General features: G+C 32.3%; 3 protein-coding genes across 3 annotated transcripts; all 3 read right to left on the bottom strand.

The window, feature by feature from the left end:
- Window positions 1–5,070, bottom strand: LOC107463754 (uncharacterized). The gene is made up of 11 exons (XM_016082611.3): window positions 4,641–5,070; window positions 4,359–4,434; window positions 4,171–4,256; window positions 3,765–3,858; window positions 3,601–3,677; window positions 2,829–2,956; window positions 2,463–2,534; window positions 1,750–1,820; window positions 1,503–1,578; window positions 288–431; window positions 1–202 (listed from the first exon to the last, which is right to left on the bottom strand). Exons 1-11 carry the CDS (start codon window positions 4,947–4,949, stop codon window positions 163–165), a joined length of 1,173 nt encoding a protein of 390 aa, XP_015938097.1. The 5' UTR covers window positions 4,950–5,070; the 3' UTR covers window positions 1–162.
- Window positions 5,071–5,586: 516 nt separating this feature from the next.
- LOC107463715 (putative pentatricopeptide repeat-containing protein At3g15930) lies at window positions 5,587–8,003 on the bottom strand. The gene has a single exon (XM_016082569.3). It carries the CDS (start codon window positions 8,001–8,003, stop codon window positions 5,820–5,822), a length of 2,184 nt encoding a protein of 727 aa, XP_015938055.3. The 3' UTR covers window positions 5,587–5,819.
- A 1,376-nt stretch (window positions 8,004–9,379) lies between these two features.
- On the bottom strand, window positions 9,380–12,522 carry LOC107463831 (zinc finger BED domain-containing protein DAYSLEEPER-like). Its single transcript, XM_021130534.2, has 2 exons — window positions 12,468–12,522; window positions 9,380–11,606 (listed from the first exon to the last, which is right to left on the bottom strand). Coding segments are annotated over exons 1-2 (2,025 nt in total). The 5' UTR covers window positions 12,470–12,522; the 3' UTR covers window positions 9,380–9,583.
- Window positions 12,523–15,239: the final 2,717 nt, after the last annotated feature.

The following is a 15,239-nucleotide window of genomic DNA, read 5'->3' on the forward strand; positions in this document are numbered from 1 at the left end:
AGAGGACATATATATACATTAGAAAGTAATCATTTTAATAGTAATAAACTATTTTAATGATTAAATTTTCAATTTAAGGATAAAAAAAGAAAAAGAGGAAAAGGAATATCCTCCAATAATTAAATAAGCACTTGGATGCATTATTAATGCCTGCACTTGAAATCAGAAGAACATTCTCAAAGCATCAACAACTTTCTCTGGCCTGTTAAAACAATTAATTAAGAGGGAGAATAATTAAAAGATTATTGTAATGAAATTTAATATTAAAAATGTTAAATTGTACTTACCAATCTTCTTGGGGCATATGGCCAGCTCCTTCAATTGGTTGAAGCTTGATGTTTGTTTGATTTCCTTTCTTAAATTCTTCAGCCACAGATTGTGGCAAATATTTGTCTGATAAACCCCAAGCAAGTAGTATTGGCTTGTCCCATCTGAAAGTAGTTCAAATTGTATAAAGAAAAAAATAAAAATATTAAATAATAAATTTCCACCCACCTTGGACAACAATGCTGTGATGCACTGAGATAAAATAATTAATATGAATTTTAAAATAATTTTATACCAATATTTAAACTATAAAATATTTTGGTGCTTGGCATCATACCAGATTCAAAGGAAGGATTTTCATCCACTAGTTGTTATTGAATGACAAGTAGTAAAATATGGCTAATTTTTTTAGAAATGAAAGAAGCCGATGTGTAATTTAGTGTAATGATTAATTGGTATGTTTTATTTTAAATAATAAATTAGACTTTTAAATTTGAGGAATAATAAAATTTGTATAGAAATATGACTATAAGGTATAAATTGGAGAGTCTGATTTATGTTGAAATAATTTTTTTTTCCACAAAATAAATTGGAGTATTCGATTTACTCATTTAAAAAAAAATTAATACTAAAATATAAATCTGATGATTAAATTTGTATGTTTAAAAAAAAAAACTTATAAGTCACAAATTTAACCATAAGAATTATGGTTTCCATATAAAAAAAGGGGTAAAAACTTAGATACAGTCGACTTTATGTGAAGTTAATAACTGAGAGCCATTAGATGAAAATTTAGTCAAATCAGTCAACTCATCTAATGGCTCTCAGTTATCAACTTCACGTGAAGTCAACTGTACATAAGTTTCCACCTAAAAAAACACAGAAAATTTCAATATTGCTGAAATTCGTTCATAAACTAATCAACCACCATGTGTTGTTGTTCTAGAAAAAAAATACATATCTTGAGACCAAATAGATTCTATTCAAAATAACACCGAATAAAAATAACAAAATCGAACAGGATCTTGACCAATGATGAGCATGGCACCCTAATGGAAAGTGTACAACCCCCGTCATGATGGCAAGCAACAACTCTTATATAACGTCCAAACTCCAAAAGGCCTAGATTGCTTTTTGGTTTTTGGTACCATTTTTCGGTTACTTATATTCTTTCTTAATACATGCATGCATTCAATATGTTCAGTTTTATTGCTTCCTCAATTTCAGAAACATACCTCTCAGATGCAAATCCTTCCACTATCTCCCTTAAAGTGCCTTTGAAATTAGCTTTTCTTGCAGATTCTAGAAGAGCTGAGCAAACAAAATAAATTAGAAACTTCATTACTATATATAAATTTAAATATAAGAAATTAAATATTGTTACATAAAGGCTCTATCAATTTCATTATGAAAATGAATAATATGCAGAAAATGGCAAACTCTGAAACCATGAAAATGATGAAAATAAATAATGTCACCAACCAAATCCAGGTCCACTACTTGCCAAATAAGGTAGACGATATACATCAGCTTTTTCATTCTTCAAGACATAGCTGCAACATAATTTAATGTCAAGCCTCAAATGAAGTAGTAATTATTACCTCTAATTTCTAATCATATTTTGAATAATGCTTTTGCATTTGAATTCCTTTAAGGGCATGTGAAAAACAGCAATGATTCAGTTATGATTATGAATTTATGTATGTGGTTTACTATATGCTCCCCATGAGCTAGTCCATGCTCTTTGCACAATGCAATAATTATTGAAGGAACAAAAGATACTTTCCATTGTTACATTAAATATATAAATTGTATCCAAATATAAGAATCTAAGAATATACCAAGATTCTTAAAATTGAACTGATAATTAAACTGGTAGAGTTAGAAGTTCAAAGATTTAAACCGATTAACTGCTAAAAACAGGACTGGTTTGATCTGTTTACCAATTTTTTTTTTTTTTGCTGATTCTTTTGGTTTTTGACCGGTTCGTTTACAACCGACTTTTAACCGATTGAACTAAGTCGGTTCAGTCCGGTTCTCATAACCATGAAATATACCAGAAAATGATCTAAAGCTGTTATTTATTTATTTGCTGAAGTCCTAAGCTAATTAAATTATTGTATGCAAGAAATTCAGTTTAGAAGTTAGAAATTCCCAAAAAAAAAAAGGTCCAAATAAACTTTTTGGATACATACGGGCTACCTGCTTCAATAAATCGCTCAGCAATAATAGCATTCTGGCATGTAAATTCACCAAACAATGGAATTCTACAAAGGAAAGAAGAAAAGGAATCAATTACAATAAGGATGGTGAATAGTCATTCATATACTATCAAATTTGAGCAGATAAACATTCATCAGTGTTAGAGAATATGTATAATGTGTTTTACTCTTTAGTACAATTAAAATAGGCAAGGTGACTAATAACAAGTAACAAGAAACCATATTCATTTACTCAGAAATTAATTAACAATCAGGGATGAAAATAATTATTAATTATGCTGTGAAAATGTTAGTTGATGCTATGTCTGTCACATGTCATAGGTACTACAAGAACCAAACCTTAGCTGCTGAAAAAGTCCAGGAATGACAGATGAAAGTGTTAATGGACTGTTGAGTATTGCTATCTTTGATATCTTGCTTGAGTTCTTCAGGGCCCAAGTTAGTCCATATGAACCTACAAGAAATCCCTTGAGAACAAAGTGTGACCTTATGTTAGACACAATGTCTAATAAGCATTTTGCAAAACTTAAAGGGTGGTAAATTTTACTCTTCTCCTTTGAAATTCGGTAAAATTTGGTGTTACTTAGGTCTCATTGACCTCCCAAACGTTATGTTTGGTAAGTATTCTTGTTCTTACTATTCTGATCTTTGGGTAGATTGAAAACTAAGCATATTTAATATTTTCTCCCATGACCGAGATATTTTGTCTGTTTATGTAACGCTCTCATTCTCTAAATAAATTTGTGTCTCAGAAAATTTCTGTAGTTTTGTCATGACAGTTACTAAATAGGGCCCTAAAGCTCCCTTTAGGAGATCATAATATGAAGTTTTTGAAGGGTGTTTAGAGTCAAATTTTTAAAATAGTTGAGGTATCTAGTGTGATATTATCTGATCTTAGGAGAAGATAATGTATATTTTGTATAATTAGATGAGAGTCAGATAGAATTTGCCAAAAACATAAATGCAACTATAGTATGAACTATAAGCTTTCTAAATCAAGCATCCTTTGTGCATGTAAATAAATGCATTGTAGTATTTCACTGAATTCAATGTAACTTTCAAATGATGGATGCTACCATAGATTGTATAGTATCCATGATTAATTAGATACCTGAACAACTAGGAAAAAAGGAGACTTGACCCCCAACACCTCAAGCAAATTTTCCAATGCATCATGGAACTCCTTCTCTATAAGAATTGAAACAAAAAGCAATTTTTAAGGTTTCTGCATTACTAAAAATTGATTCTGGTCTGAGATCATCCATAAAAGGAAACCTGTGTAATCAAAACCATATCCTGGTTGAGGTTTGTCACTGAATCCAAATCCTATCCAATCAGGTGCAAAGCAATGAAACCCTGCATCTGCCAACTGTAAAAAAAGAGAGGAAAAAGCATATATATGTAGAACAAAAACTGAAATAGTGACAAAAAAAGAATGTATGCATCATCAATTATTAGAAATTGCAAGACATGCAATGACCAATGAAAATGAACAATGTAAAGCGAAAACAAAGGACAGGTTAGGCCATATTACACACATCATCCTTCAATTTGAAGGAAGTTAGTGTAAATACAACAAACTAAGGGTGTCGAGTGTAATATCGCATAACTTTTTGGAAAGGTTGGTGTAGTTTGCCTGAATTATCAATGCTTTTTCATAGCAGAATGGGGACCAACTTACCTGAGACATGACAACTCTGTAGCTAAAAGATTGTGTTGGAGCCCCATGAAGGAACACAATTGTCCCTCTTCTACTATCAGAAGATCCTGCAAAAGAAGCAGAACAAAAGCAACATATAACAATACATGTACTCTAAATTTCCTTAAAAAAAAGTTGAAAACATTTCTCAGCAAAGAAATGAAAATTACCAGTTTCCCTCACAAACCATCTTAACTTTCCAGATTTAACATATGAACCGAATTCCTTGCCCTTGTCCTCTATCCTCTATGAACACACAAATCACAGAAACTATTAGTCTAATACCATATTCTCCCACTAAATGATGAATAATATCAATATCATCAACATTCAAAATCATACATACTTAGTAGAGCATCAATAATACTCAAATTTACCAAAGTTTTAGAATTACTTTCAAAGAATACAATTATTACAATATATAAAGAAGAATGATTGAAAGAAAGAATTACATAGAGCATCTGACCAACGTTGCCATCCTCAGCAGGACTCTCAGGAAGCTGAATTGCGCTGCGGCTTGAAGGGTTATCAGTCACAAATCCAAAAGGGTTGAAAGAATCAGAATCTGAATCTTCTTTGTCCTTTTCATTGGAGGAGCTGCTACTGCTACTGCTACCTCTCACTCTCACTGTTCTTCTTCTTGTGTTTTGTGTCCTTCTCCTTCTGTAACTGTAACAGTACTTATTGGAGGAAACATAACAAGAATGAGAAGAAGACATAGCAAGGTTGAGGGTGGGAGAGAACACTGAAGAAAACACCATTGCTATTTTGGTATTATGAACTTATGATCAGTGACAGAGATTTGAACTATGAACTATGAACTATGAAGTATTACATTACATGATCTCAACAAAGAACTTCAACTTAACGAACAAAACTAGCCACTGTTTTTTTTTTTTTTTCCAAATTTTCTCCCCCTTTACTTTTTTTGGCTACAAAAATTGAGGCTGGTGTCCCTACGTTATTATAGACCTCTCATTATTCCACATAGGATACTGATAGATTGATAGATAAAATAAAAAAGAAGGGCCCTTAATGCTATGTAACTGTTGTGTTTATTAAATGAGATAAAGATATATTAACTTATAATGCTAAAAACAAATAAAAACTATATAGTATTAATCTCCGAAAATTAAACTCATTATTTAAATAAATATGATCTTAGTAGTTACATTAAATAAAGTCATATACCTTCATGATTTGTCCATTATAACTCAGCTATAACTGTCTTATTATAATTCAGTTATTACTCTTTATCAGTATAACTTATCTAAAACTGAACAACAACTATCTTCTATATTTATAAAACAATAACCTCTTTAGAAGAAGAGGTATGTTTTGAATCTAAAATTAAGTTTTCATAAGAAATACTTCAAACACTTATTTGAGTATCAAAGTGCTTTTTGTAGGTATTCACACTCCGTGTTCTTCCTTAATTGACGTATTTTTCATCCATCCAGAAAAATCCAGAGTTCATTCCAAGGTGGACGAGCTATACAAGAAGATGGACTAAGTGAACAAGAACACTTCATATCTCCAATCACACTCATACATATGATACACTGATTCAATGGTTTTATAAAATAGTTTCTGTTCCTAATTCCTATACCCCACTACAGATATGCCAGTGTTTACCAGAAATCATTACATGAACATGAACCATGGCTGAAATGATGGAATCTAGTCCTATCCCTAACAATTATCTCCCTACCATAAACTTCAGATACCAACTTTGCCATATGGTGACAATCCACACACATTCTAAGATTCTTTACTATTCTTATGGTAACTTCTTTTCCTGAACTAATAATTGCATAGGCAATAGCCAACTTCTCACTATGCCTATAAACTGCACTCTCCTTATCCTCTTCCCCAATATCAAGAAAAACCTCTGAGGTATCAGGTGAATACCCTGCAATCTTCAACTCTTGCATCATGTTTTCTAGCTTTGCATATATCTCTTTAGATTGAGGATGTGATTGGTCCCCAGCAACAAATTCATATACATTGCCATTCATTTCCATCAAGCTGCAACCTGGTGTTTTCTTGATTCCTTTCTCCATCATGGTTTCCCGGACGTGGCGCAAGCTCTCCCATCTCTTGCACGCAGCGTATATGTTGCATAACAGGACATAAACAGCTCCATTTTCAGGCTCTAACTCAAGAATTTGTTTTGCTGCCATTTCAGCCAGCTCCACATTTCTGTGAACTCTACAAGCACCAAGAAGAGATCCCCAAACAATTGAATTCGGCTTTAAGGGCATAGTCTTAATGACATCAAGAGCTTCTTTTAATTGGCCAGCTCTTCCAAGAAGATCAACCATGCATCCATAATGTGTCATATTTGGCTTGATTCCGTGTCGCTCGGTCATGCTAGTGAAAAAGTTTCTTCCCTTTTCTACCATGCCGGCATGTGTACATGCACACAGGACACCAATATAGGTTACCTCGTCTGGTGTAACTGAAGCTTCTATCATATTTGAAAACATGGAAAGAGCTTCTTCACCATGGCCATTAATGGCAAGACCAACTATCATTGCTGTCCATGTAAACTTGTCTTTCTGATGCATTTCCTTGAATATTTTCCTTGCTTTCTCAACATTACCACATTTGAAGTACATGTCTATCAGAGCATTCCCAACAAAAGTGTCATTCTTGATACTGTTTTTGTCAATGTAAGTCTTCACCCACTCCCCTAGTTCGAGTGCTCCCAGATTTGCGCAAGCCGATAGGATGCTGACCATGGTGAATTCATCAGGTTTTACCTTTGACATTTGCATCTCACGGAAAAGCACCAGAGCCTCCCTGAAATGATTAAGTCTAAGGTATCCATCAATCATGGCAGTCCAGGAAACATAATCTCTTTCAGGCATTTGATCAAAATACTTCCTAGCTAAATTAATTTCGCCATCATTGGCGAACCCTGAGACGATGGAAGTCCAAGAAATTACATCTCTACTCTTCATTTTGTTGAAAACACTTTGTGCAGCACCCATTTCTCCACAGACTGCAAACATATCAATTAAGGCATTTTCCAATATGAGATTAGGTTCAACAATACCCTTTTCAACATACTTATATATGTGCTTTCCCCCATGTAAATCCTTCAATTTAGAGCATACTGAAAGCATCAAAACTATAGTAACTGAATTGGGTGATACTCCTTTCTTCTCCATCTCAGAAAAAAGCTTCTTTGATTTCTGAAACGCCTTAACTCTGTTATACCCGGATATCATTACATTCCAGGTAACCACTTCCCATGATTCACCCATATCAAAGACCTTCCGTGCCATATCAACCATACCACACAAGGAAAACACATGAATGAAAGCCTTTTGAACAAACACGTTAGAATCAAATCCATGTTTCACTGCATTGTTAAACAAGATTTTCCCATACCGCAAAGCCACATTGCTGTTGAATCCCTTCAACAAGAACGGAAGCGTGTAATGATCGGGCTTGGTGTCGTTGCTGATCATTTCTATATACATAGAAACTCCAATTTCAGGACAGTTATTCCTAGAATAGCCCTTCATCATGGTGTTCCAAATGAACCCACTTGGTTTTGGAATTGTATCAAACACCTTATGAGCATATTTCACATCTCCACAATCCTTGGTACAACAGAAGACTATAGCTTTGTTTTGAAATAAGGGGTCTGAAGTTAGACCCATTTTGATTGTTTGTGAATGAATTTGCTTTAACTGTTCCATGGAATTGCACCTTTCGAGCAAAGATATTGCATATTCTCCAAAATATTTGGAATCAAAATGTGCAGAACACTTAAAAGCAATATCAGAAGACTTAGAAAGCATTCTCTTGATGAGCAAGGAAAGTGAAAGTGTGAAACTTGCATGTGAACAAGACAGTGAAGTTGAGAAACAAAGCATGGATAATATAAGATGGCACCAACACAAAGCTATAACAGTTATAACTAACTTAACTGTAAATGTTATGTTACTATAAAAAATGGAACAATAACTAACTGTAAGATCAATGTCAGAATTTCACAAAGCGTGCTAAATTACTAAAACTATATCTAACTTTAAAGGTTCTAATATTTGTGAAAGATTGAAGCTTTGGGTACTTTATTCACTAAGTTCCAATAACACTTTAAATAGCAGTTTTCAAGGGAAAATCCTTTGTCACAATGTCACATATGGTAATGCAATAATAGAATAAGATTTTTGATAATAAAAGACAGAGTACGAGGTTTAAGGTTGGTTAGACCTTTGATATTATATTTATATGATAATGTATAATATTATATTTTATAATACAATATTATCAGATAACTAATTCTAATTACAAATAAATACAAAATAATAACTCAGGAAGGAATTATTTATATGTTATTATTATTTTGAGTGAAATTATTGCAAATATGTTAGTTTGTTGTATAATTTATATTAAATTTGATTTATTATTCAATTTAAAATATTGAACAGTTATCTTTTATTTCAATGAAATATTATGAAAAGTTAAATAATGTATATTGTAGAACACACTCTTTTTATGTACGTTGGTGCTCTTTTAATAAGATATGAAAATTGAAAAGCAAGGGGAAATAACATTCAATTCTTTTAATATAAATTATTCTAAAGAAATATTGTGATTATTATTTATTAATTTTTAATTTGTAAAGGAAAATTAAGAATTTTGTAACTCTTGATTGAATAGTAATTTCAACACGTGTTGTACTACCTTTTTGTTTTTGTTTGACGGAGTAGCTTAACTTGGTATATCCCTCACAAGTCACAAATATAAATTAATATTTGCATTAGCAAGTTGAACCATCATTATGTCTAAGATTTTTTTTCCGAGAAAGAAAAAATATTGTTTTTACTCTTTAGTTTTATCATTAGTCATTAGACAATATTAAACAACCAATCTTTAATCAAAACCATTAAGAATGTATTTATAAATTGAAATCTCAAACCGAAAAGAAATGACTTAAAAGAAGAATAAATCTTCTTAATTTTTTTATTTTAATTATTAAATAAAGTACAATCTCTCACTATTTCTATATATCATAATAGAATCATCAACCGAAGCGAAACACGTATTTTCTTTTACTGCAAGTAACAATCAATAAACCGAGAATTATGAGCCAAACCCAATAAAAAGAATAAAATTGCTTTTCACTAAAACTCGAGCATGAGTATTGAACACAATTACTTAATATTTTTCTTCGTCCACTTACAAAAAGGGTTATTTTGGCTAAATTTGAAAGTCTATATAGAATCAATCTTATACTATAAACATGTTATTAAAAAGTTCAAAAGAAAAATCCTGAAAACTAATCACACAAATTAGTTTACTTCAACCTTGTTTCAATACTTCAGTATACCTCAAAATTACTCGAGAATCCTATGTCCTACAAAAGAACCTATATCTAAAATTCCATTTTCACAAATGCTTTTGAATCATCTATTGGTAAGATTTTATTCTGTAACCAATCCTTGGCACAAATAAGAGCCTCAATAGTCCTAGGGCTTAATGAACTCCTGTAATTATCCATTTTCCTAATTTCTGTGTCAAAAACAGAATCCGGAGACACTGTAGACGTTGGCATAGACAAAAGATCGGATGCAATTCTTGACAAGGTTGGATACCTGTATCCATTCAGCCTCCACCAACACAAAATATCAAATTCTTGATAATTGGATAGTAGAGGTTCTTCTAGATACTCATCCAATTCTGACTTGAATTGCTGGTTACCGACAAAATCGGAGATATAAAATTCATAGTCATCAAGATAGATAGAATCATCAAGAGAACCTTCTGGGCACAACTCTGTCTTTATCATGATCTCATCCCCTTCATCATCCCCATTGGTCGTTTCAAACGGAAGCATTTGGATGTTATATTCTATGAACATTTCACGAAGAGCATCATCAACTGTTCTTATCCATGGCTCTGCATTCTCACCAAGTATCTTAGAAAAGGTGAACTCCACAAGTTTCATTTTATGCCTTGGATCGAGGACAACGGCCATTGCCAAGATGGGGCAGCTTTCTCTCCAATACCGATCAAACTTTTCATACAAAGGCTTAATCAGACTACTAAGGAAGGGATCATCGCTACATGCCGCATAAGTCAACTCCACCTGAAGTTTTGACACTTCAGGGAAAAATAAGTTTGCGGTCGGGTATGGTTGCAAAGTCAAAATGTTCGCTGCATCATGAAAACATTTCAAATATTTGCAGAGTTTTTCAACCTGCTTCCATTCATCCATTGTAAGGGTCATTCTGTAATCAGGATCAGCTGTATCAAAGCAAGCAAAGACTTCCATTAATTCACAGGCTGCAAGAAGCATATGGTATGTTGAATCCCATCTACTTGTGTCATCAAGTATGAGGTCCACCTTACTTGGGACTTGTAGTTGTTGCTTCAGTTCAATAAACTTTTCTAGGTGAGATTCTGAAGACTTTACATACTTCACACTTTGACGGACCTTGTCAACAGTTTCCTTCATTGCCTGTAATGCGTCCAGTGCAAGGTGACTAAGAACACGGGCATAACAATTCTGGTTTAAGAACTGATCATTGAGGATCACTGGGTTCTTGGAAGAAAGAAAGCCTTTCAGATTTCCCATCAAAGTCTCACTGGAGAAGGATTTATCGAGTGCAAGGGTAAGGAGTCGTCCCTCTAAATTCCAGTCAGATAGACATGTTAATATAGTGTGGCTTAAGGAACCATCGGAAAGAGGAAATGGTACCTTAATGACATTTAGAACAGGATGATGTAAGTTCCAATTGCCATCAATGAAGTGTCCGCGGACAAAAACATAGCCCATTGCCTCGTTTGAAGTCCATAAGTCCAATGTCAGGTTAACCAGTCCAGGAATACCATTGATAAGATTCAAAAGATTTTGCTTCTCTCTTACATATAAAGCAACACAATCCTCTTCAACAGAATCAGATCGGATCGGATTGAACTGGGGTTGAAGAATCCGCACAAGATCAATGAAACCCTGCTGCTCCACAATATGAAGTGGATAATCATGTAAAATTATCATTTTAGCAATATCATGGTTGCTCCGGCTCTGATCAAATGTGACACCATTACCAGCATATCCAGGTGTTGCTCTTGGCCGTTTCTTGGGTGGATTGGGAGTATCTTGAGTTTCTCCTTGTTGATTTTTCTGCCGAATAACTTGACAAATTCCTAAAGTAATGTGCCTTTTCAGATGACTTGTGCCGGCTAGTTTTGAATCATTTATATAAGAAAAGGATTTGTTGCACTGTTTGCAATATGCCCTGGTACATCCAGCTCCAACAGTTTCAACAGTGAAATATTCCCACACAATAGACTTCTTTCTCTTAGGTAGATTCGGATGTTCTCCTAAATCAGGTTTCTCTTTGTTATTAGTTACAGCAATGCCAGCATCAATCGCCATGAATGCAGGTGTAATCCTAGAGGACATAATTAACGAAACAATAAAGGGTCATCAATATGGGGGGTGAATGCATATATTAAAAAAAATTGAACTTGATACATGTAATAAAAATTTAAAAGCCATAGAACTTCAGCTGCAAGAAAAATCCACTAAAACTGTCCAAGAAGGATACCCTATATAAAGGCTAAAAAAGGATTCTCATGCTCAGTCCCTCTATATCCTTTTATATGTTCTTTTTTCTGTTATTCGAATACAGATTCAAGCAGGGTAGGCTTTTCAAACACAATATTTTTAACCCTACGAAAGAGTGGGGTGGCATAGTGCACGAGAATTCCATCGGGTGGGATTTGCAGGAAAAGATGTATGCATATTACTTCCAAAAGAGGTGGGATTGATTCTCGAATTTGAATCCCACAATCCCTTACCATTATACTAATTACTAAGGCTCATCTCCCCAAGTTCTAACCCTAGATAGATAAAATAAAAACCAACCAAGTTAATTACATTATAATTTTACAATTGAAAACAAATTAAAATCACTGGTTACATCTATAAACTTTTGCTGAATAACATGAATTGGACAATGGTGTAGCATCCTATCGCCTGTGAAATCAAAACCACAATTCTTAATGTGGCTTGCACTATAGTTTGGCACAACAATGATAATCAGAACCAGAGCAAAAACAACAAGCCAGTTGATTCCGCATGATGCATACATACACATACACACATAACAATCACAATAAACAATCACAAGTAGGGTTTTGGTTTGACAAGAGAGCAAAACACAACAAACAAAAACCTTAAACAAGCAAAAGAAGAACAATTAAAATAACTAAATACATGAATGAAGGAGTTTATGACTACTAACACATACATAGACTGATAAACCTCGTACTTGCGGGAGTGAGAATGGTAGGAGAACGTGCCAGCGTGGCTATATATATATATACAGAGAGAGAGAGAAAAGAGGAACCCTACTTACGGAACCGACTTGGATTGGCGACGAAGATTTTGATGGTTGGAAGAAGAAGCGGCAATATATTAATACTTGGTGCGGCTGAAGAGAAGAGAAGAGAAGAGAAGAGAAAACAAAATCAAGGGTTTAAGCTTCCAAATAAATCCTAAAAACTCTTCACTCTTCAAAAACAATTTTTTAAGTGTTTAAAAATTGGTTATTTTTATTAGTGTATTATAGTAATATATAATTAATTAATTATTAATTATTCGTATAAATAGTGTATAGAAATTAAATTTATATACAAATAAGATAGTGTTTGAGCCAACATTTTTAGTAAGAATATTGAAAATTATTAATTAATGTTAAGTCAAATATAAGATAAGTACAAAGAAAAATATTAATAATCTGATATTGAAAAAATTTAAAATTTAATATGAGATTAAACAACTTAAGTTTTTTTATTAATTTTATATTTATTATATATTGATTATTTTTAAATTCTAACATAAACAAAAATAGTTTCCATGAAAATTCTCTTCTAGTTTTTTTTTTCTTTTTTTTTTGGAGATCTTTCCTAATTTAACGATGATAATTAATTCATTTAAAATTTAAAAACATCGAAAAGGCTAACAAAATTATTTATTGTTTCTATTTTTAAAAATTCAGGTATTTACAAAATAATTAATAAGTATATGTTACTTTTTAAATAGGATTAACTTTTTTGTACATTTTGCTAGTATTACTTAATTTAATAAGTATACTCCTTTTATTTTTGTTTTTCTTTTTCTTAATGATGGAAAGATGAGATTCACTGGAAGGGTATAAGAGTGGTTGAATATAAAGTATTCATACAAATCCTTTTATATATATATATATATGCGTGTATGTAATTAAGGGTTTGTTTGGACGAATTTTTTTTTAAAGAATTGAGTTATTTTTTTAAAAGATTTAAAAAAATAAAATTAATTTTATATTTAAATATTTATTAAAAATAAATTTTTATTTATAAATTATGTTTGAATAGAATAATNTAATATCTAATAAAATATACAAAAGATAAATATGACTAAGGTGTTGTTTGGATGATTTTTTTTAAAAATAATTTATTTAAATAATTTTTTTATAAGATCTTTATAAAAAAAAGGGCTGTAGTCGTTTGACTTTTTGCTAACAAACGATGCATAATGGAGCTTCTAATGTTGTACTAGTAAACACATTTAAAAATTATATATATACAAAGAATGTGCATGAAAAATTTGTATGCTTAATACCTTATAAATTTCTTTATTTCTGTTAAAAGAAAAACAATAATACATTAAAAAAACTTATGAAGTACGGACACGATATGATATGGGATACATCAACACATGTTAATTTTAGAATCTTACATGATACGGGACACATAAAATATAAAATATTTTTTATTAAGATACGGTTAGACACAACAAACATACGTATAAAACGAGTATCGGTGAATATTGTATTCGAAATGTGTCCAAACAGGCAGATACTACAACTCCACGAAGTGTAGGTGCTTCGTAGAAAAAAATCCACTAAAACATGTCAGTTGACCCCGGAGTTAGCTGGAAAACTTAGAAAAACTTATTAAACCTTAGATGGAATGGATCTGCTAGAAAAAATTATTAAACCTTAACATATACTATCTCTTCCTCCTCTCTGTTTTCTCACAAGTCTTCTCATGTGCATGTTCTTTGCTTCCAAGAATATTAAGTGTCTTCCAAGTGCTTGCTTCTATGATGTTCCCAGAAAAAATAGAGAACATACAAGACACTTGGTTAAGAGGACAAATAAGCATACTACTAGTTTTTAATATAAATTTCAAAGATGGAACTAGAGTTTAAGATGTAATACATAATATACAAAGAATTTCACAGCACATGGCTGAAAGGGTGGATTTTAGAAACTATTATGAGCCACAGATCATCTCAATTGGTCCAATTCATCTACCCAAACAAGATCTTCTTCAAGGAAAGTTATATAAGGATTTATGGACTGGAAGTTATCTTCATAGCCTTCAATGGATACAGGAATTACATGGGATGATTTCTAAACCCAGTACAGATTCTCAAGATCTCTACCAAAGGTTGGGCTTGATGTACAAAGAGCTTTTAATGAATGAAAAAGCTTGCAGCTGCATATCAGCATCCCCAGACCCCAGGATGAGAACATGTTTGCCACATGGGCGCTGGTTTTGGATGGATGTTGTGTACTTCACTTGTTGGAGAAATCAGACAACTCAGTTGAGCCACAACAAGAGCTACAAATTAGCATTGACAAGCTTGTACGGGTGCATCAGGATCTACTTATCTTGGACAACCAAATTCCCTTCCAAGTCCTCATGCTCTTGTCTGAGAATTTTTTTTTTCAAACGAAGGACTCTACTTTTTCTTTTTAGAAAAAATGACAATGATTCCTGATTTTTCGGTTCGCCATCATTTAAATGTCTAAAAATTTAAAAATACATTTAAGTTATTAACTTCTTTAAAATTTTAGAAACATCAATTTTTGGGTCTAAATTGTCCTATTTAAAAAATTTCTAATGTCTTCCATGAAAAATTGATATGTTTAAATTTTAAAAAGGCCAAAAAATTAAATATATTTTTAAATCCTTAAAAACTTAAATGTCTAAAAAATCGAAAGGTGAACGGCCTATTTATCTTTTTCTCT

The sequence above is a fragment of the Arachis duranensis genome, chromosome 9, assembly GCF_000817695.3.
Source record: "Arachis duranensis cultivar V14167 chromosome 9, aradu.V14167.gnm2.J7QH, whole genome shotgun sequence".
Classification (NCBI taxonomy): domain Eukaryota; kingdom Viridiplantae; phylum Streptophyta; class Magnoliopsida; order Fabales; family Fabaceae; genus Arachis; species Arachis duranensis.

What these genes read in the sequence shown, in the direction of transcription:
- LOC107463754 (XM_016082611.3), bottom strand. Translation starts at nt 4,949, where the DNA reads ATGGTGTTTTCTTCAGTGTTCTCTCCCACCCTCAACCTTGCTATGTCT. An exon ending in AAGTAGTGGACCTGGATTTG is followed by an intron (nt 1,579 to 1,749) that starts GTTGGTGACATT and finishes TTGTTTGCTCAG; the next exon opens with CTCTTCTAGAATCTGCAAGA. An exon ending in CATATGCCCCAAGAAGATTG is followed by an intron (nt 203 to 287) that starts GTAAGTACAATT and finishes TTGTTTTAACAG; the next exon opens with GCCAGAGAAAGTTGTTGATG.
- LOC107463715 (XM_016082569.3), bottom strand. Translation starts at nt 8,003, where the DNA reads ATGCTTTCTAAGTCTTCTGATATTGCTTTTAAGTGTTCTGCACATTTT.